The following is a 23,373-nucleotide window of genomic DNA, read 5'->3' on the forward strand; positions in this document are numbered from 1 at the left end:
GGATCTAGTGGCCTGTTACAAACTAGTCAGGGGGGACCAGCAGGCATTGGGGGAGTCCCTGTTCCCCCGAGCACCGCCAGGAGTGACTAGAAATAATGGTCACAAGCTGGCAGAGGGTAAATTCAGATTAGACATCAGGAGGCGCTACTTCACTGTCAGGGCGGCTAGGGTCTGGAACCAACTTCCAAGCAAAGTGGTGCTGGCTCCTACCCTGGGGTCTTTAAGACAAGGCTAGACAATCACCTTGCTGGGGTCATTTGACCCCATACTCTTTCCTGCCATCACAGGGGGTCGGACTTGATGATCTGCTCAGGCCCCTTCTGACCCTCCCAACTATGAAACTATGGAAAGGCTCCCTTGGAAGGCTGCTTTTGTGCATTATTTATAGGTGAGCTAGTATCTAACTGCTTGGCAATATCTGGTCAAATGCATTCAAGCTCTCCCTCTCACATTAAGTCAGTTGAATTCCATGCATGGGATAAAAGGAACTGGACTTCTTTTGATCTGAAAAAAATGAAGTAAGCCCACTTCCTATCCTGCTTTCCATGCTCAGAGCACAAAGACCTGCCTCCCATCTCTGCTACTGTTACTACTGCCTGTTCTTCCACCCCACAGCTCCCATTCCTTCACCCTCAGCACATCCAATATGTTTGTGTCTCCCTCCATCCTGGCTCCCATGTGCTCCCCACCTCACTGTCTTTTCCCATGTTCCTCTATACTCTTTTCTGCCCATCTGTTGCTACACCTGGCCCCGGCTTACCTACCAGTCATTGGTTGCTCCCTCTTTCCTCCATGTCCCTCATTTATTCCCACACTCTCCCTTAGGCTGCTGTCTGCCTATCCTGTGCACTTTCTATTTCTTCCTCCCCTTCCCTCAATCCCCAATGGCAATCAACAGTCCCCCACTGTTTAATCCCTCCTTATTCCCACCCCTGACATCTGCTCTTCCAGCTGCCTGCCCCTACGACTTCCATCTCTGCCCTTTGCTGCTTCATTCCTTTTGCTGCAAATGGAGTGGTGTTAATGCCACTGAATTATCATCATCATCACAGTGACTGTGTCCCCAGCACCTCATCCTAACCATGCAGAACATCCTGTTGCCTCCTGCCCTTTAGCCAGGGAACTGCAACCGTCTACATCCTTCCCCCTAGTAAGCCCTGCATTCTCCTTCTTTTCATTCCCATGCAGAGTATCTCCAACATGTGGAGAAGCTCATGGGTCTTTTCTGAGGGCTGCTTTCATCATTTGAGCAGTGGTTGCGAATGTTTGCACAGCTCCATCCCAAGCAGCCAAAATCTAGTGAGGCAACCCAAGCAGTAGCAAGAAGTATTAATCATGCCCTTGGAGCTATGCCACAATGGGGGATGTTTCCACCACCCCAGGTGTGATTTTACTCCTTTAATGCCCAGTGTAGCCAGTTATTTTTCTGAGGACAAAAGCTTTTTGCTTGGTCTCCCCATCTCCTTTTCAGGCTCATTCATGTGCTAACAATTGCTTAATCAGCTGTGTGCTCTTGCCAAATGAGCAGATGTGAAATGGCTTTTGTTTTGTTGTGCTCTGGAAAGGCCTGTTTGTACCTTTATGCAATGGGGCGTGAGGTGGGGTTGGCACTAAAGCAGCCTTCATTGTTTACACATTTTCAGGGTCACTGGTTACCTGGATAAGAGTCCATCCTAGAATATGCCAAGTACCAGAGGAGTTGAGAGTACCCAGCACATCCCAGGTTGAGGAATATGTGACTTCCATGCTCCCTCCCTCAGTGCTAACTTCTGGGCTGAATGGAGCTCCCTCAAAGCCTCAGAGCAGGGGTAGGCAACGTTTTTTGACCAGAGTGCCAAAAACCCCACAATGTCTACCTCGGGAGGTGCCAGACTGCCAACATGCTGGAGCCTGGAGCAGCTGTTTGCAGCCTCCCAGCTGCAGCTGGCCCATGGAGCTTGCAGCCTCCCAGCCACCTGCTGGGAGCAGCCTGGGCTCCATGGCTGGCAGCAGCTGCTTAGAGCCCAGGCTGGCGGTGGTGTGCCGAGCAAGATGGCCTTGGGTGCCATGCTCGGCACGTGTGCCAGGGGTTACTGACCCCTGCCTTAGGCCATGGTGACTAAAGCAGAGGCCAACACTAGCAATACAACTCCTTCCCAGAGAAAAATGCAAGCTGACCTTGAGTGTTTTGTCCTGGCTCAGCACTGTGTCCATCAAGAGATAGGATCCTTTGATGTCACAGAGCTTGTCGGGTGAGCCATGCAGCACCAAGATTGGCAGGGTCAATTTGGGCAGGGCCCGCTCTATTCTGGCAATGGCATTCATCAGCTGGATGACGAAGGAGACTTTCATTCCTCCATGGTGGACCAGGGGATCAGATGTGTAAGATTCAACCTGTTGGGAAGAAATCGTTTAAGATCATCTTGAAAAATCTGAGGCAGGAGGTGTGTGTTGAATCTCTTTTTCCCTTCTCTGAGCTTTTTAGTGGTTTTCCATTCTCTGAGGGCCAATTGTGCCATTTCCCCTGTTAAGGCCTCTGCTGGAACAGCCATTGCCCCCAGGATTTCATGCAACTGCAGACTCTAGATTCATTGCTTGTGCCAGTGGAAATGTTGAGAAACCAAATATACTTCTGCAAGCAAGTGAGCAGTATCAGCTATTGACTATTCTCATGGGAGCTTCCTTTTGCATTCATTTGTGCTGCCCTTCCTGCAGACAGTCCATCCCATCTGCGCTAATGCAGAGATATTATACGTCTATGATACCACCAGCCCCTAGGTCCCCATTCTGCTCTGGTGCAGAGTTTTTGAGGGGCCTTGCATAAGTGAGTACACCTCTCTATGTCTCAATTTCCCTGTTTGCAAGATGGAGGTAAATGTACTTCCCCATCCTGCAGGAGGCCTATGTAAGTCCTGTTTATAAAATATTATGATGATTAGAAGCTCTATATTGGTGCTAAGCATGCACATGTGGAGACACTGCCTCCAAGGACAACAGCTCCTAACTGACCTTGCTCTCCTCACTCCAGTGGAAGCCATTCTGCTCAAGATGGAGTGCTGCATGATGGGCTCTGAAGTCTCCAATGGCAACCCCTCTGTATGAAGGTGGCTTCAATCTTCATACTTTATGCAAGCTAGTAGAGGTGCACCAATACATTGGTCCGTATTGTATTGGCACCGATAAAAGGAAAATTGACGTTATCGGCAATTGGCTTTTTTTGGCTGATGTGGCTGATAATGTCACTGATAAATGTCACGTGCCTGCCACAGCTGCAGCATGCATGCAGCCAGAAGTGCAGCCCAACAGCTTGGAGATCAGCATCTACCAGTAAGTCTGTGTGGGGGAAGAGGTGTATGTGTGGGTGGATGCAGATTGTGGCCCCCATGGTGAGCGAGGGAGTGGGGCTGGGGCAGGCATTGCCCAGTAGAAGTGGGGCAGGGTGTAGGACGGAGACGTGGGTGGCTCATCCAGGGGCAGCTCCCACTGCTGCGTGCACCCCAGAGAAGGGACATAAGGGGCACGTGCCCCCCCCAGATTTGTGAATGGGGTGAGGGCAGGCTGCCTGCTGTGTGCTTGGGGCTGGGGCTGTGTCAGCTTCTTCCTGGTGTGGGGGGTCTGGGCTGGGGCTGCGCTCGGGGTGGATGGGGACAGGGTGAGGAGTAGGATGGGGTTACAGGGTGACTGTAGCCCACCCTGCCCCCCATGCCACTGGTGCCTGCCCCAAGCACAGCCCTGGCCCAGCCCCCCCACTGAGAAGAGGTCAGCACAGCCCCTGGCTCCAAGTGCACAGCCTGCCCTTGCCCCACACATGCCCCCCATCCCTTCCCTGGGGTGCGCACAATGATGGAAGCTGCCCCCTGAGCCACCTGCAGCTCTGTCCTGTACCATGCCCTGGCTGGGCAGCGCCTGCCCCTGCTCCAGCCTCACTCTGTCCCTTACCACAGGGGCCTGGATCTGCCCGTCCCGCCCCCCAGACTTAATAGCTGGATGTTGCTCTCCAAGCTGCCGAGCTGCCTATCAATCAGTGGATTGGTATCAGCTGATATGGCTGGTTAATAATCGGCCGTTGGTATCAGCCAAAAAAATCTTTATTGGTGCACCCCTACCAGCTAGGTGTGGTCTTGGCCTCTTGGCCAGTTGATATGGAGACCCCAGGGTTGGGCAATATTTATATTAATTTAAACAATGGCATAAGGTGCTGAGAGGCAAAAATGTATATCAGTATTTCACTTGCAAATTCATATCCTCCTCTTGCAGGCTGGCTAAGAGTGGAGAGCCAGCAATCCTAGGTTGCTAGGAATGGCTAGTTACTGCATCATGCAAAGCTACAGTAAATATTTGTACACTGTACATGGAGAAATGAGTTTCTGCGGCCTACGCGCGCGTTACCATCTCAATATTTGCCAGTTAGCTCCAATTACAGGTTGGTCCCTGCCACAGCAGCTATTCCTCTAAAATCTCATTGGGCTTTCACATAACATCATTATTTTTAGGTTAACAGAATGAAGCCTTGGCTTTATCCTCACAGGCAACAGAGACTCTTCAAAAGTGAGTCCCTTTGGCAGGATGCTGGAGCCCCTACTTTGTGTGGGAATGAGGGATTGTGAGACTGCCTGCAAGGCAGTCCCCCATTAGCTTTCACTTAGCTGGGAGCTTTGGAACAGACTCGCTCGTTAAAGTTGACAAGCATTAGACCGTGAAGCAAAATGCATTGACTGGGGGCTGATGTATCCTTCTAAAAACCTACAGGTAACAAAGACGGTGGTGCTATTGGAAGAGGTTTCAAACAAGTGGGAAGGGGGTGTGCAAGATTCATGCTCCACTGACATGGCTCTCCCTGGTGGGAAGCGCAGGTGGGACCTGAGGTGCCTGCAGCAGTGACGCTGCACTCCTCGGGGCTGTCCGGGAGAGTGGATTTAGGTGCTGAATATTCACACCGCCAGAGCACTACATGAGGGAGCAGAGTGCTCAGAAGCGTTTAACTTCTGGAACACCAAGCACATCTAATTTTGTCGCCCCTCTTTCTAGCAGCTGGACATTGCCCAATATATTTTTACCCAATCTGTTGAACTTTTTGTTTGCAATTTAAACTCTACCCATTTCCTCTCAGGCTACTTCAGATCAGACCACTGTTAGATCTCAAAGCCCTTGTGATTGCATCTGTCACAGGAACTGAATCCAAAGATTAGAACTGGCACATGATGGATTTTCTGCTTCCACCTGGAAGTCCCCTGCTGTGGATTCCCTTCCCACAGGGGAAGTCTCCTATGGACATAGCCCCAAGCCCAGTGTATGCGCTGGGGGAAAGAGATGGGCAGGATAGAAGTCACTATAGCAGCCCCCACTGGTGGTGGATGATGGTCAAATGGAGATCACTACCAGCTGGCGGAGGTCCATGCGGGCCCCTAAGGTGCTCTAGTCTTTCCCAGCATATACAGAGGAACAGGAAGCTCAAACTGGCTGGTTGCCTCCTGGTCCCATGCTCTGTTTTCCCCAGGGCAGAAAAGAATTTACCATCAGGCGTCCATAACCGACTCTGTATGTATTCCTTGACTAAGCTCAGACCCATAAGCTATCCTACCAAGGAGATGTTAGAGGGAGGAACAGGAAACAAAAATTGTCTTCAGATGAAGAACCTTCTGCCTCTGCAGTTCCAACAGCTCAGACAGGAACCAGAGACTTAGCTGGAGAGAGAACTGTTACTCCGAGCTCTGATGCTCACTAAGTTTGGGCTCTGGTTGACCACTGTAAGGAGCAAGCTCCAGAGGCAGTTCCCTCTATCCCATATAAGAGGTGACCCTTGAAAATTAGGAATATTGACTACCATGAGACTTTAGTGGTGTTTTGGGACCCCCACTTCAAACATGTTGCTGTTTTGAGACCCCCTCTTTAAATGTGTGGGTTTATATTTCTCTTTACTAGAAATTAAAATTAAGGGCACAGTAAAAAAGACTCCAAAGTAAGGGGTAATTATTGGTGAGAAGTCTAATACACTCTCATCCCAATAGGTCAAGCATGGGAAGTCTGAGCACATCTCTACCAACATGCATGAGCTCACGTGTCTGTACAGACACAGGGGCCTGGAACGTGTCTGTAAGAATCCACTGGTGGTGAAATCCTGGTTGAAACTACACAATCACCGCCCAAACCTGGATCCTGGAAGCAACAGGAAATGACGCTTCTGCGCACTCTGCTCCCTCATGTAGTGCTCTGGCAGTGTGAATATTCAGCACCTAAATCCACTCTCCCGGACAGCCCCGAGGGGTGCAGTATCACTGCTGCAGGCACCTCAGGTCCCACCTGCACTTCCCACCAGGGAGAGCCATGTCAGTGGACCATGAATCTTGCACAGTCCCATCCCACTTGTTTGAAACCTCTTCCCTTTTCTTAAAGCTGTCTGTAACCCATGAAGTTACCTGAATTTAGAAAGAGCTGTCCTGGGATTGTGCTCCTGGAAAAGGCACACTTTGACTTCTGGAACACCAAGCACATCCAATTTTGTTGCCCCTCTTTCTAGCAGCTGGGCATCGCCCAATATATTTTTACCCAAACCGTTGAACTTTTTGTTTGCAATTTAAACAAAAAGGCATAGGGTTCCTTCGGCTACTTAGCAACTGGCTTCAGCCTAATCTGTGATTTATTTCTTTGGAGCTGTGTTGCAGTGCTGCACTAAGGCAACACAGCTTTGAGGTGGTTTTCTTTTTTTTTCTTCCATTTCACTGAAGGCAATAGAAGGAGGACTCAGGCTGGGGGAATCAAGCAGGGTGGGAGGCAGGATTGACAGATGTTACCTACACATGGAATAAAATAATATAGAGAAATTTATATGAGGTGTCCCCCCCCCCCCCCATATAATGCCATAAACACCAAGAAATGGCCTAATGGGCTTCTTTCCTTTTTTTTAAACAACAGGGAATTTTTAGCTACTAAGCAGCAGACCAATCTTTTGTGTGGATGGAAAAAAATAATACCCAAAGAACAATCAACATGGTGAGAGGGATAAAAACAACTAATGGATGACAATCATTATCCCAGTTGTTAAAGGTCTGTACATGGAGTGAGTGTACAGCACAGGTTTCTCCTGGTGAAAGGAGGATAAAGAGATGAGGAAGAAGGATGGGGATTTATCTCCCGTCTTCAAAAGAAGCAGCATCTCCACTTTGCAGCAAGGCAGGTTGGGATGGCACAGGAGAAGGCAGCTCCAAGACCTGCTATCTGTAACATCTGGTGGGCTGAGGGTTAGCTGTAGGGAGGGTGAAGAGAAGTTCAGTTGACCTTTAAGGTTCTCCAACACCAGTGATGTAGATGGGATCTGGTAGAGATGAAGCAGAAGCTTGCAGCAACCCCTGTACATGAGGCCCCCTGTGACTGGGGGATGCCTTATGGAGGGGGGCTTGTGTGGGGAGGCACTTTTTGGGGTGAGGGGTTGTCATGCCATTCAAGTTGTGCCTGTGGGAGGTTGTGACTTGTGCAGTGGGCTGCCTTCCCACAGAAAGCGTGCCCAGTGAGGGGAGCCACCCTGCCATGAAGGGCATGCTACGTATGTGGGGTGCCCCATGGGGGAATGCCCTGCTCTGTGAGTTGAACCCTAGGGAGAGTCCTGTGACTAATAATAAGGGATATAACACCTCCAGGCACTCAGCAGCCCTCAGGTGAATGACAGTCTGGGGCAATCACCCTCCTATATCTGCGTTCCCATCCATCTTTCCATTGCCCTGTATCTGGGCTCATTTCTTACTGCAGCCCTCTTACCTACCTTTGCTCTACTAGTAAAACTGACTCGTTGTTCCCTTTGTGCCTTTTCCCACTTCTTGCTTGTCCTCTGCCTTCCCACTTTTTGCTTGTCTCTCTGCCTCCTTTCCCTGTTGTTCCCTTATGCTTGGTTACTGCTGGAGGCAGCTCTCTCGCCAGCATGGAGACCATGGGCAGCAACTGAAGACTAGGTCTGGTCAAAATCTTTACATTGGAGACAGTTCAGTGATCTTTTCTTGCCCAGGCCTGGTGTGGGAACTGTAGAACCCATCTCAACAGCCAATGAAGAAGTTTTTAAATTTTCCTTAAGATAAGAGTTATCCACCATGTCTCCTGGTATTACCCATCTATTTAGACCATAAGAAGTTCTAGGCTGGGGTTGCATTTTCTCCAAGTATCTTCCACAACATGAAACATACTACTAAGCACTTACAGCCTTATCCAGTGCTCACTGTAAATATTCTGGCTGATTTCAATCTCAATGACAGATGGAGCAAGACTTGAATACAAATTAATGAGATCCAGTAGCCTTGCTTTTCCCAGAAACGGGACTGCTTTTCATCAGCACCCCATATTACTTTCCATCCATGTAAATAACAGAAAATCATCTCCAGTCTACCCTGTACCTCTCAGTACCTACATTTTGATGGCAGTCTGGCATGAACACAAAGAAAACAGGGAATTTAGGGGGAATCTCCCTTGTATCCTTCAGTTGTTATAACACTGCTCAGCATCACCCTTCCCAATGAAGTGACTGGATAAAATTGTGCTCCAAATTAGGGAAGACGGTAGGCATCTGTTTGAACTCACCATAATGGGGATGTCCTGAGGTCAGAGCTCATCCCCAGTGACATTACTTAGCATGTCACTAGCACTTTCCATTTGAGGAGTGACCCCTGATGTCACTCCTCCTCAAAAACCCAGGAACAGATCTTTTTTCACAGGATTTTATCAGCTCTTCTCTAAGCTGTTGCTCAAGTAATAGTTGGTAACACCTTTTCAATGATGAAACTCCACAGAGCAGATAGATGCAGCTAAGCAGTGTTCCTATAACTTGGATGGAGCCAACCTTATTTGCATGCATATGTTTTGTGGGTCTTTGTTATTCCAAAGCTCATGAATACATTTGAGGAGATATAAGTTACAAAGTGGGTGTTTAACTAGTGCTGTCTGGGTTGGTTCATAGACTCTGTCCGGAGCCATAGTATTCAAGTAACTACTCTACCTACTTTTTTCTTTTCCAGATGAAGAATTCAAAGTTTTTTTTAAAACAGTGAGGATTTAAACCCAGTATATTATTATTCCTGCTTGCAGACAAGGAAACTGGGGCACAGAGAGAGTACGTGACTTGAGCAGAGGGTCTCTGTCATATCCAGGACTAGAACCCAGGAGTCCTCGTGGTTATTCATCATGACCATCTTTCCTAATTTCTAGGGTTGTGCGAAATTTCGCCAGCTATTTCATTCCAACACTGTTTTGACCAATTTTGAGGTCGAAACAGCAAAATCAGAACAAAACAAAGACGGTCGAAATAGCCTCGAAACAAAATGATGCTGATCAAAATGTTTCGACCATAGGATGGGGCACAAGATCTGGCAGGGGGGCAGGAGGCAGCTCAGCTGCACTGCTTCCCAGGGCCTTATGCTACATCGCACCAGGGGTAGGAGGCAGCCCAGCGATGTAGCATGGGGCCCTCGGAAGCAGCTCAGCTGGGCTGCCTCCTGCTCCTGGACTGGTCTAACGCAGGGGACAGGAAAGCAACCCAACTGGGCTGCCTCCTGCCCCGTCGCAATGTAGCAAATCTCAAAACAGTGTCAAATCAGTGTTTCTGTTTTGACAGAATGGAATGGAACAGCTGTTTTGACTTGAAATGAAATTTGAGATGAAACACTGTTCCCTCAAACCACTGAAACTCAAGGCGACACAGAACGATGCCGTTTTGCACAGCCCCCCTTTCAAAGCAAAGCAAACCTGCAAACAAAGCCTACCTGTACCGTGCTTATATTTCGACTGACCCCTCTCTATTCAATCGAGCATGTGTGGCAAGTGGCAAATGTACAGTCTGATGGTGCACAGACACTCCCACAGATGGGGAATGGACTTATATCTATTTAAAGACAAATCCAACATATCCTGCCAGTCAGAGGCTTGTAAAATGACAGCATGCCTCAGTGGCACACAGGGGGGCAGGGAGTAAGTGTTTGCTTTGCCTGCCAAACACTCCTGCTTCTGAGAAGCCCTCAGGTACCATTTTCTGTCATTTCTGTTGATCTTAGAAACCAGCTTAGATCCCGGCTCACAAAACCTTTCCACACTGAGCTTTTTCATTCATTGAGGTTTCTCTTTTCTTTCCCCCTCAGCACTGAAATACAAACCCAAGCCTACACGTGGCTGTTTCTCCTGAAAGGTGTGGGAGCGTTTTTACTCATTGTTTTGTACAGTTGCTAAGACATCTGGTTTTACCAGCGACTACAACAGCTACTACTGGGAGTGTTTGTAAGGAAGAGGGAGGAGAGAAGCTGCTTCTCCACGTAACAGCTCAGTCCCATGAGACACATTTATGCTGACAAAATATTTTCCCCCAGTGCTGCTCTGCTCTGGGTAGTAATCATGGAGGCTGTAATGGGTGACAGTGGCTACTCTGACTGTAACCTCTTTGGGGCACAGGCCATTTGTTTTGCTCTGTGTTGACGGGACTCAAGTCTTTCTGTTGCCATAACGGTACAATAAGCAGAGCTGAACACAGCCTGAAGTATCTGAGCCATCTCTAAACCACAGCTTCCTCCAGGGCTGCTGCCATTGGAGCTGCATGCCAGTGGCAAAGGATGGTTCCCATACTTGCTGAACTGAGCACCCCACAGCCAAATGCTACCTCTCCGGCCTAAAGCACACCTTGGATGCCAGCTGCACTGAACTGAACAGTTCCTGACTTTGGGCTAAAATTGCTTGTTGGTGTAAGGACTTAATGCTCCCAAGGCTTCAATGGTATGTCATATACCTAGTACTGCCATTTCTTTGCTATCTACCAAGACTCCAGTGACTGAAAATGGTATGCACCTTTATAGACTAACTAAATAAGTTACATATATATGGAGCACAGGCTTTTGTAAACCCCAGGTTCATTTCATCAGATGAAAATGGTATTAACATTCTTACCTCCTTCTTATTCCGGGAAACCACATTTGGATCTATGGATCCCAGGGACAGGTTTGGTAGGACAAAGTTGAGAACTTTTGCTGCAAAAACCTATGAGAGAGGAATGCAGTTGGTTCAGTAAGTAGAAAAGAGGTCCATGGATCTGATCCTCAGCTGGTGATCATTACTGAATGAAAGTCAATGTTGCTATGCTGAGCTACACCAGCAGAGAACTTGACCCCGTACTTAAAAAACTGAAGGGAAAGGAGTTGGATGCCAGCCAAAACCAGTTACAGGAATGGGTGCAATGACATGAAATGCACTTGGCTATCAACTCCTCGCAACATCAGGGCCCCCTTTTCTGTGCTGCATTTCTTCCCATTGCAGATGGGATCAAGTTAAATTAAGAAGGGCCTCACTTAAGAACCCTGTTAAGGGAAAGCAGCTTTCACTCCTCCGTGGAGCTGATTGTGTTGTTGTTGCTGCCCTTTCCTGCCGTCACTCAGCTCTGATTTCAGGCTGCAGCACATAAGTGATATTCTGGGCAATTTACAGTAGTTGCCTAGGCTGCACTCTTTTTGATAAGCACATTCTCCTGGGAGCCTGAAAATAAACAACAGCAAAATGTGCATGCATTGACTAAGGAAATCTATTGCTCGCTTGTCTCCTGGGAATTAAACAAAAGCATTCAGCAGCTTGAGCTCAAAAATGCTGGCATAAAAAAAAAGAGTAACTCCCTGCTTTCAATAGCATTTTACAATCCCCCCAGTGCTGGGGTTCTTCTCTGATCTTTGATACCTTGTCTTCTAATTAAGTGGTCACCACTTAGGAAAGAAGATAATATGTAATTGGCTTTTGCAGTCTCTTTTATTGCCCTATTTGTTTCCACCTTGCCCTTCAAGGTGAATTGTACCTAATACACCCTGCCTGTGTTTGTATGTGCAGATTGTAATCACTTAGTAAGTGTTCTCTGATATTTCTGTATCAAAGATGCTGTATGAAGGGAAATTATACTGCATTAAGGGATCAATACTAGGTTGAAATTAGAAACGTGGTCAATGATAGCTCACAGCAAATATCAAGGCATCCCCATGCATGGGGAACATATTATTGGCAAATCATAAACTCTGTCTTTGCACTGATTACCCCACTGGCACTCACAATTCATGAGACAAATTCTACTCCACTGAGATCCCCAGAGTTATATCATGGATCTCCATGGCTGCACACATAAGCTTATATCTTCAAATAGGATTACTAAACAGAGAGGGAGTTTTCTTTAGCCTTTGATAATTTTAAGATTAGATTGATTTGGGGCATCTGTCTTGACACATTTTATGAGTGCTGATTAACACTACAGAATTTCTAAATTGTGGAATTCCAGTGAATGTAAAATGGACCATCTGCTCTCAGGGCTCTGGCATTTCCCCCAAAACAGGTACAACAGTGAACTGTCAGACCTCAGTGATTGCTTATTCAGGTGGAAACACCTTGGGACAATAGCCTAGGTAAAATCAGAAGTACTTTTTCCCCCCAGGTTCTCAGGGGAAGAAGGCAGGGGGGTAGGGTCTAACACATGTAAAACTCTCAGGTGAAGAACAAAGAAACCAAGGTGTTAGATGCTGGTCTTTAAAAAGCAGAGACACACACAGAAAGCTTTACTGCAGGAGACAGGAAGACACAGCCATGCTTCTGGGGGGCCGAGGGCACTGCTTAATTGTGGACTCAGCTGTGGAAGAAGGACATTAGGTGACACTGGGAGACTTTGGAGAGAGGCCGTGTATTGAAGAGGGGGAATCTGAATCTACCAGAAGACACTCTGCTTGAAGAGCAGGGAAATGTGTACGGATGTGTCAATTATTTTTGTCTGCGCGCGCGCTTTTTTTGTGCCACAAAAGAGTAATTTGTTTAAGAATCCTGTGCAAAATCAATGGGAGATATATTGCCAATGTGTGTTCATGGGCTCTGAAGGCTTGAACCATACTCACAGCACACCCACAAGCATGGAGCTCAGGGGAAGGTTGTGTTTATGTTCAAGGAGTTAGTGCTGGTCCTAATGGACCCAAAGCAGTTGGGCCAAAGAGGCCCATTTCAGTCAGAGAGCCTGTCCCCAGAAAGTCCAAGGGGAAAAAACCAGGCTGCAGCCCATTTAGATCAAGGGCAGCTCAAGAGTTAGGGGCATGGCAGAGGGCCTCTACCAAGACTGAGACAAATACACATCCTTATTATCAGTCCTGTTTTTTATTTTGAACCTATGAATATTTATACCCCCCAAAGATCTCTATATAAATAATGTGAGAGTAAATCTAAGGTTTCCCTCATGAGCAGACACTTCTTGTTCACTAGGTTCTCCAAGACCACGAGGACCTAAACTTTTAGCGTGAGCTTTGAAGATGTTCTCAAAGCTTCCTCATGTTTCTGGAGTTCTCTCCAGCTTTAGCCACCCATTTTACACCAGTGTAACTTCACTGACTTCAGTGGAATTATTCCTGATTTTTCAACAGTGAGGGAAGAGAATCAGGCCCTATACATGGTGTTTAGATATGCACACAGAAGCATCATGCATGTGTGTATATACCCACAAATATTGCTGAAGCATAGATGTAACTCATCATACAGTCACAGTAACTGACTGATAAGGAATCTGACACTAGCTTCGTAAAGACTGTCAGCTGTGTATGAAAAGCCACATTACCCTTCCTGTAGGCTGCATCAGTCAATACAGCTTATAGCTCAATCATTCTAAGAGCCAATGTCATTGCCATTGGAAAATATAACCTTTCATGTTACAAACCCATGCCGAGAGGGTCAAAAGGTTTTAATGTGGCTTTATTGATTTTGTGAGCACTATGGTGACAGACTGTGACACACTGGACTTTTAATTAAAGGTTGTGTTGTTAATGCCTGGATATATCTGATAGCTGAGGAGTTTATCTCCTGACTGGTTTGAAACAGCAGCTGATGTAATGCAGATTCGCCGGGAATGGTTGTTAGGCCAGTTACATTCAGATGGAGAAGATGCAATTGGACAGTCCAGGGATGAGATAAAAGAGCAGCAGTTGCTGCACCCATGCTCATCCTGGTGTGGGGACACTTTCAAATTCAATCCTTTTCCATGCCAGGGTCCAAAAGGGAGATCCCAGACTAGATGGGAAGATATGTTTTCCCTCCGAGGGCTTGTCTACCCAGAAATCTGTGCGATTTTTAACTAAAAGTGAGATTCACCATTACTTTAGTTAATCTGATACAAAAGCCTACCTGGATGCTGTTAGGCTACCTGGATGCTGTTATGCCAATAAAAAGCTGGGTTCTCTGATTTACTGCGAAGTGATTACAAACATGTCTAAGCTAATGGGAGAAAGGCCGCTCTTATACCAGAATAGAATGTCTATGAAATGTTTTGTCCCAGTTTAATTAATTTGGCCCTGCCCCAGCTGGGCAGCTTGTCTTAGCCCCAATCTGTCCCTCCCCCATGCCTTTCACTCCCTGGGGAGCTAGCAATAAACAGCTGGGTGATTTCACTCTCAAAATGCCAGGGACTTGCCAGGCACAGGATTAGGATAATGTGCATTCTTATCTTATGAGGAGTGCAGGGGTGGCCTGAACTCCCCCCCAGTTCTGCCTGCCTGTCCTCTGCAGCCAGGCGGCTTCCAGATACTACCACTGGTGCAGTGCTCTTCTTCTAGCATGGTCAGTGAGTGGATAAGCCATAAGCTACTAATTAGCCTGCCAGCTATGTAGTTTCTGTAACTTAAATAGCCACATGTCCATTGATAGCTAGAGCTACAGGGGTTAGCCTATGGCACAAGTCTGGAGAGAGGTTCTCAGACTAGGTGCTTCTGAAGCCAGAGCGAGATAGTGTAACTAGTTGGCCCCCGTGCCCTTTCTCTTTCTCTCTGTACGTGGGAGACATTTCTAAGACAGTGGCAAGCGCAAGATCCGATCACCACAGGATATTGCTCACTATTATCATGTTCCTGTTAGTCAACATTAGCTATGCCAAATTAAACTCTTGTTTGGCTAGAAACCTCTGCTCCAAGAGGATGAATTGGAAGGTCCCTGCTCTGTCATCAAGGGGCTGACTCAGGAACTACAAGGCATAACAGCTCAAAAGGGTAAAATAAAATATTCCCTGCCTGGGGAGAAGCACCAATGTATTTGGTGTGGACCCTCAGCCCTCCCTGAGCAGAACGCACCTCTCTGTTACACCTAGAGTTTAGAGCCTGACCATACACAGTAACACAGTCCTGAGGGGAGCCAAATGCTCTCCATGCTCACTAAATACACCAGAAGTTAAAAACACCCAGCATTGCTCAGGTCTCTTATTTTCCTTTGAACCTCTTCTGATCACATATATACCTTCCCTTTCACTTGCTAATGTGTCCTTTAAGAGTCATCCAGCTCTGCATTTCTGATGGAGCTGCTATTCCCCCAGATGATCCTGGCCTGCTGGTGATTACGTGGCATGGATCAGTTATCTGATTCAGCTGCAAAGGAAACAGGTGATTGCCCTTTGCCCTCATGGACTAGAAAAGCTCAGTAATGAGCAGACAAAGCCCAGCAGTAGGATTGCTTCTGGTGATTCTCTGGAAAGGGAGAGGAGAAATCTTGAACAGCTAGCCTGGAAGTTAACTGGGCATAAAGATCCAGATTGGGGAAATGACTAGAGGGAAAAAAAATGGGAGGCTAGTGCCCTACGGGAAAGGGACTCAGGAAGGGTAATACATCCTTTATTTTATGTTTCTTTTAGGACTGTTGCTTAAATCTATTGCCTGCACCTTGTCTGGGGGTGCTAGGTGAGGTGATGGAGCCTCCTTGATGGAAGCTAGGATTCATAGAGTGCTATAGAGCAGTAACTTGAGGGGAAAAAAAATAGTCTGTGCCTAATCCAGGACTGATAATCCTTTGTGGAGACTAGCCCCATCCAGGCTTCCTAACTCCTTAATGAAAACTGCCACGGTCAGGTGCTTTCAGATGCACAGCTGAAGATGTGGTTAGGGGCCCTACCATAGAGACCGCTAAAGATCCCTTTGAGAAGTGCAAGGAGCAGTGAGTTTTGGCTTGGTTGTGTCCCATCTAAAACCTGGATGCCCCAGGTATCAGATGGCACAGAGAAAGAGTGAAGTCACCAGAGCACAGGGCCCAAGTGGAAATGTAGCCCTCAACTAAGGAAGTAGTGAAGGGAAACCAAGGCAGGGTGAGTAGTCTCTAAACATATCAGAAGATGGTTGATGATGCAGAAACCAGGCCTGTCCCACTTCCATTCTTCTCTCCAACACTAATTTTGAACTAAGGGGAGAAAAGCTTTCCTTGGAGGGATTAAAGGCATTTTTGGATTAAAGGCATTTGTTTGGCAAAGGGGGTGGTTAGTGGAGGAAGGAGATAATGCCTGGTGCCCTGTGACAGAGAAGAGGGATCTATGTAGGATGCCTGCAGTAACATATGGGTTTGTTGTCATGTTTGTTTAAAATGTCTAGATCAATAGTCAAACAGTCTTTCTTTCTTTTCCTTTTTTTTTTTTTTTTCTTTCTTCCGTTACCTTGATGGGTGTTGCTGCCTCAGGGCTTGCTACAACCAAAGGAGAAATTAAAACCATGCCCGAAAAGTCATTTGGCCTCTCGCTTGCAGTTAGAATAGAGATGGCTCCACCCTGCAATAAAAAAAAAAAAAGCGAGAAGCACTGAGACAGAGCACGATTCTTCTTTGTTTGTACAACATAGATGGCATACCAGGCACCCTAAAAGTGGTGTGAGGTTGCAAGAAGAAGCCCCCTGTCCCAAGGAGCTTACAATGTGGTTGGAGAACTATGCTAACAAACGAACATGAGCTGGAGTAACTGAAACCCAAAAACAGATTGGGGTTAAGTTTCTTGTGTGTGTTGAGGCCATACTTTCAGTAATGGAAGGTACTACCTTATATACTATTATGCACTACCGAACTTCAGGCATAGAAGCAATTTTGTGGAACACCACCGGTTTTATTCACATGTGTTGGCAGGATCACGGTTCCAATGCACCCCTACTGTGAGGACTGAAAAATAAAGGTCTTCTGGCTGCTTCGGGTGAGATTTGAGGGTTGAAAAGAGGACTGGTTGGAGGGCCAGCCCACTGAAGGGGTGGTAATGACTGGGAGAGGATAACCCAGTTTGCAGAGAGGCTGGAGCTTTGCCTCCAGTCTCTCTGCATTATATTGGTATATCAAGGGTTAGGAAGTGGTGTTACTTCAGAAAGAAAGATGTGAAATACTGGTTAATTATAGGTCTGGATTACTGTTGTACAAATGTTTGTGAGGTTTCCTCTCCCAGCTTTGCACTCAGTTGCGTATATGTTGCTGTAGGACCTGAAGCCTATGAACGTGTAGCTTCAAGTGCATTGTTGAAGAGATGTGGACTGGCCCCTTCCTGTGTGAAAACTGTAGTCATTCTGATGGGGAGGCGGCAGTGCTTGGCTCACTTGCTCAGTGAAGTTCACAGAGGATTAGTTGCCAAGGAAAATGCTTGGTGAAGGTCCATGCTACCAAAGAACCACTGGCTTGTTCCAAATGGAGCAGCGGCAAGAAGAATCTCAATGACCTTACATAAAAACTGGCTGCTTGTTCACTTTGCTCTGAGCTGTGTGATATTTTATATCGGGACTCCTGTTTATCTGAATGTGGGGCTGAATACCAGAATGCCTTTTTAAATCTTCAGGGAAAAGATCTGTAAACTCAATGGGATCATTTCCTGGCTGAATAAGCTGGACTTGCTTATTTTATGACTTTCAACATAAAATTGGCTTGCAAAAGGAACCACCCTTTTGTTTTCTGTCCCTTATCCTTGGTGCATTTTCCTGTAGTTGTTCTTCACAATGGGGCTACAGTGCATGGCTATGTTTCATACATAATCCTCTCACAAGGTCATGGAGTGCTTTACCTCCTGCTTACTGGTTCAAATGTAACCCTAGTTCTTGAATGTAAGATGCTACTTGCTGGCAGCTGCTCAGGACTGGGAGAAATGAGTGAGTAGGACTCAGTCCAGCTCCCAGTAGGAAACTAGTGTCCATAAGGCAGCACTTTTCAACCTATTTGTGTCTCAAGGCACCCCTTGATAGATTCAAGATACCCCTTGGAAAATGTCAGGTCTTAAGTTTTTCATTTGATGATTTATTTATTTATTTTTGACTACATAAAAGTAATAGAGCATCTGCTCTATTGCAAAGAATGCTTTTAACACTATAGATTTCTATATTTGAAATTTCTGGGTTTATCTTGTGAATCATGTTTGCACTGGGGCTGTGCGGGGCTTCGGTAGCCAATTCAATTTGGAGGAGATTCGTCCCAATTTGGGGACCGAATATCTGAATCCAAATTGAATCAGGAGAGCAATTAAAAGCTCCAACTATATTTGAAGCATCTGAATTGATTTGGTGATTTGGCCATAGACTAAACAGGCAGCTGACAAGTCTGGGGCATGGGGGAGGGACAGACTGGGGTTGGAACAAGTTGCCCAGCTGGGGTGGGGGGGGGCATGGGACTTGGGGCAGGGGTGCAGATGTGGCAGTGCTCAGAGAAGGGGCTATGCACTGCTGCCATTTGCCAGCTGGTGTGGTGGGATGTGGGCACGGCAGTGCTGGGAGTGGGGGCTATGCCCTCCTGCCGCTTGCCCCCTTCTGCCCAGAGCGAGCCACACCTGCATCGCCTCCCCACCAGCTGAGCAAGTGGCAGTAGTGCACAGCCTCTGCTCCAAGCGCTGCCGCACCTGCATCCCGCACCCCTCCAGCCCCCTCCCAAGTCCCCTGCCCCAGCTGGGCAGCTTGTCTTAGCCCCAATCTGTCCCTCCCCCATGCCCCTTCCCTTCTCCCTCCCCCAACCCCAACAGACTTACCAGCTGTAGGCAGCTGTGTCAGCTGCTGCTTTAGTCTATGACCAAATTTCTGAAGCAGCACCAAATCTTCCATATCTGATTTGGCCGAATCGAATTGGGACAGTGATCTGAATCTCCAAATCTAAACTGCTGTCCTCCAAATCGGCCAAATCCGAAGCGAATACTTGCTGCTTTGCACAGGCCTACTAACAATACTATTATTGTGTAGCACTTACGAGATCCTTTCACGGGTGCTATGGCACCCTGGTTGAGAAATGCTGCCATTAAGCAAACAAACCCACTCTTGCAAATGGCTGTAATTACATTCTGATTCCAGGGGCAAGGACTGAGTGGTCCTATACACTGATGTCCCTCCAGGGTGGAAGAGCAGTGGCAAAAGAGGGAAGTAACTTGTTGCTGTGGTTTTTTTTGCACGGTGGCTTGTGTGACTCCCATCTCTGTGAATGGGTTGTAGCAAATTGTCCTGACCATTGTTAAGAAGGGTACACTTACCATAGAATGCCCCAGAATGAAAATGGGCAGGCCAGGGTGTTCCTTCTTCATGAGTTCAATGTGCTGCAAGCTGTCTCTGATGAAAATGTGGAAATCGGACACAACCATACGTTCCCCTTCACTCTGCCCATGGCCAACTGCACAGGAAAAAGAAGACAGCATGGTTGCATCGCAGTGAAGTAATGGAAACTTATCTGGGTGTCGGGTTGACTATGGGGGCCTCAGCAAGTTGCAGGGACAGAATCATTGACCAAGTGCTCTTGTGCTGATGCATACATGCGTTATAAGTGTGCTTTACATTGCATAATCTTGGGCGCTCAGAATTTCCCTTCCCAATATCTGGTAATGTGGGGAGGGAATAAGTAGGAGTGTGCTATAGAAATAATAAGCACAACATACTGGACAAGAAAAGCTCATAAGTGACTCAGTCCTTGCCTAAGAAGCCTTTGTTTCCCATCCCCTCCCCCCCCCCAGCACATGCTTCCCAAAATGAGATGAGCCCCAAGCAAAGTTCAGATCTAGTCTCTTGCTCTTCCAAAGTTCAGTGAGTGAAAGCATCTGGTGGGTGTTTAGCCTCCGTACCTGGAGTGTAAGGCCTTGGATTGCCACAGTGAGGGGTGTAGCATAAAAACTTAGAGGGTTCTGGATACTGAATGAGATGGCTAGAATAGCCATAAACAGATGTTCTGTAAAACTTAGACCTAGGGTGCTATGACTCTGCTCTTCCTTTTTGCTCACATCTCTGTCATACAGTGTATGTTATCTAGGGATGTTTGATTTGCTGCTGCTGAGGGGAGATGGGTCGAGGCAGTTGCCTTCAGTAATGGACAGAGCTCAAATCTGTGACTAGGGTCACAAGTGAAACTAGCAGTCACAATGTTCACAAGTATGGGAGTTCCACCTAAAACAAGTGGTAACTCACAGTATGCAGCATCCTATCTTAACACTATTTAGCCACGTACTACTAGATTTGCCTTGATTTGGATCAGTTTTTAGTTTCCTCCTGCTTTTTTCCTGCCCCCCCCCCCCCCGAAGTAAACAAGTTACTATGGGAACAATGGCATCATTGGTAAGGGTGGAGTTGGTGACATCCACCAGCACAGCTTAAAGTCAATTTATAGCACGTAAAGTCTTGAAATGATTTATATGATTAACATGATGACATATGTGGGGGGCACTATATAAATAGCATATCTTTCTTTCAAAAAAGAGCCACACTGTTCTTGTTCAGTGCGGTTTGTCATTAAAGGAGACTTGGAAGGAGTGTGGGGGAAAATAGCTCCATATAACAGGCTGGTCATGTTCACCTGAACCTCCTCCAGCTCCGTGAATGGGTGATCCTGCTGGGGAATGCTAAGTGGAGCCTGCTGATGGAGAAACCCTGAGACATGCCAAGCTTGGAAAGAAGGTGTGATCAGAACTTACTTAATGTCTGTGCTTAAAATGAAAAGCCAGGCAGAGGGTGAGTTGATTTTGCAGAGCTGTTGGAATGTGTGCGTAGGGCAGACTGTTCCATGTTCTTTCTCCAGACAAATGCATCTATAGCTCTACATATGGCTTCGCTTCCCCAAATGACTGATGATGGCTGTTGCTTCTTGTCACTGACACATGGAAGATCCTTTCTAGCTTTGGGGTGGAAATAAGCTAAAAGCTCTGTCATCTACAAATGGGTCAATAAGCAAACACGCTGCTGAATCCAGCATTCTCTGCCCTGTGCCCTGATTTGGAAAAGCGTGTGTGTGTATTTAAATCCCATAGACAAAGCTGAAGGGTAAGCACTCAACTGGGTCAGGTCCTGGCCCCTTGGTGTTAGCCTCAAAAGCAAAAATGGTCCACTTCTTTGTCTGAGTAATACCAAAAAAAAAGTGCCCTCTAATGGTATGTACATCATATAAAATAGGAATGTAATTTAAATGGTACTTATAATCCAAACAAGCCAAAGTAGTTCACAATCACTAATGCATTCTGTCTCCTAACACCTGGGTGGGGTAAAGCAAGATGACTGTGCCCATGCTATGGATAGGGTGAAAATCTGTGCATCTCCCCATGTTGTGTGGTACAGTGAGTTCATGGAGAGCCACTGATACCTTGTACCTTTATGCCCATGGGGCTAGTATGCCCCTCTTACGCTGCCTAAAATGACCTCTTGGGGGATTTTCCATTGTCATTCCACCTTACAAAGTTCTTGGCTTTTTAATTTGATTTTACTTGAGCAGGCAGATTGCTCTTATCTTTTCTTCTCCACAAAATCAAAGCTTGCTCCATATGTAATGAGTCCACTAGAAGTAGATTCACCCAACTGCCTGCCTGGAGCAAGGAGCCCTTTGTGGTGCGTGAAAGGAACCGCACAATCAAACATCATGATGTACAGGGAAGATCATTGAACTTTTTTCTTCAAACTTTAGTCCTTAAAAGAGTTTGTAAGAGTGAAAAGGCCAAATCCAGCCTTGCATACCACAACTGGGATGGATCTGGCTTTGTGGTTGAATGAAAGTTGGTCCAGAAATCAAGGTAAAGGTGCAAGTGATGGAACCAAACAAGTAGTAACAGAGCAAAATAACATGCTGTATCTCCTTGCATACCATCCCCCCCTACCACATGCCAAGAAACGTTCCTTCCTTTTTTGGAAGGCAAACTACAGGAAAAATCTTGTCCCAGAGTTGCAGCTGAGAGCTGGCTGACTGCAGCAGCCTGCTCTTCATCACCTAGCTCACTGGCTGCTATATGCAAAAGCTACAGTGTTAACCGCTCTGCCAAAAGCAACTGCCAACTTGGCAGTGGCTGTGAAAGGGTTAAAAATGGCCTCTACCCCTGCTGCTTGCTGGCCTGGAGAGACGCAGCAGCCACTACAGCACAGCATCTCTGCTTCTATTTCAGTGAAGAAGACAGACCTCCTGCTTAAGACACGCAGGTTTTGGAAGACTGATTTTTTTTGTTTTTGTTGTTGTTTCTTTTCGGGGGGGAGAAAGGGGTGTATGATATGCGAGTATATATGATAAAAGCCAGACAGGGAAATGCTTCTCTGAAATGCCAATTTAGGCTTAAAGTAAGCTGAGAGATGGTCAGCTAGATAAGACTTTCAAGATACTCAGTGGAAGGTGTCTGTAAAGGGCCAGCAGTAATGCTTGTAGACCTTCTCTTTCATGTTTTATCTGTTCACTACTGCTATTGCACATATAACTAATTTGTTCACATCAACAAATGGGCAGCTAGATGCATATGCAGTGGAGTATACAGCTGGAATATACACCCACATATGCATTTTTATGCATGCATACTTTTTTTTTTAAACAGGACAAACATTGAAAATAAAGAATAGATGCTGGAGAACTACAGGGTCTAATCTTTCCTTCCCTGGCCCAGCCAAAGCATTGTTTCAAAATACCGTGCATTTTATCTTAGAAGGGACTGACTAAGGATTGCAGGGTTTAAGCCTGTAAAATTAGTCGTTGTTTGCCACTTTTAATCTTAGTGTATATATGTTCATTCCCATTGTCAGCACAGGGGTGTTCCTTACTCAGCCCAAACCATAATTATCTTTTTAGCGATCAGTACAGTAATAGCAACTGATCACAAACTCAACCAAGTATGAAGGAATGGCTCAGGTACATGACTCTTGGCCAAGTGGATGGGCCCTACATACTCACGCAAACATGCGGAGAGGGGAAGCGCTGTCTGCCCATGCTGGAAGGCAGGCTGGGCAGAGGAGAAGGATAAGGAGAGTGTGCTACCCCATTGGAGCAAGCATTTAAAAGCTCACCTGCCTCATGACAGATACTGGAACAGCTCTACATGCTCAAAGTACCTTTCCCCAGCTTCCACACCTTTCAGCATCATGGGACCTTGTCCTCAAACTAGGTTTCAAAGCCAACCCGGCCAAGTCCCTTCCAGTTGTCTTCACACTCATTAGAGGATTTTACACATCAGCAGGATTGCAGATGTGCCTGGCAAAAAGACAGAGGTGAGATTCCACACCTCTAATAAAGGTGGCCTGGGTTGTGCAGCCATATGCAGAGGCAAGAGCCCAGGGAACCCCCCAGCCCTGTGCTGGAACTGCTGAGCAGACTTGCTGCCTGCAGCGACAGCCGTGATATGCGGGTCACCTGCTGCAGGCAGCCAAGTGCTGATTATTAACATACAGTACAGTGTGGTGC

General features: G+C 46.7%; 1 protein-coding gene across 4 annotated transcripts in view; it reads right to left on the reverse strand.

Annotated features, from left to right (window-relative positions):
- Positions 1-23,373, reverse strand: part of MGLL (monoglyceride lipase) — an 81,916-nt gene that overhangs the window by 4,668 nt on the left and 53,875 nt on the right. For all 4 annotated transcript variants that reach the window (XM_019536841.1, XM_019536839.1, XM_019536840.1 and 1 more), the window contains 4 exons: positions 19,220-19,356; positions 16,406-16,516; positions 10,888-10,977; positions 2,158-2,373 (listed from right to left, as the gene is read on the reverse strand). In XM_019536841.1, the coding sequence (XP_019392386.1) occupies positions 2,158-2,373; positions 10,888-10,977; positions 16,406-16,516; positions 19,220-19,356 (554 nt within the window). The remainder of the gene's footprint in view (positions 1-2,157; positions 2,374-10,887; positions 10,978-16,405; positions 16,517-19,219; positions 19,357-23,373) is intronic.

Source organism: Crocodylus porosus, unplaced genomic scaffold (assembly GCF_001723895.1).
Source record: "Crocodylus porosus isolate Cpor-Errol unplaced genomic scaffold, CroPor_comp1, whole genome shotgun sequence".
Taxonomy (NCBI): Eukaryota; Metazoa; Chordata; order Crocodylia; family Crocodylidae; genus Crocodylus; species Crocodylus porosus.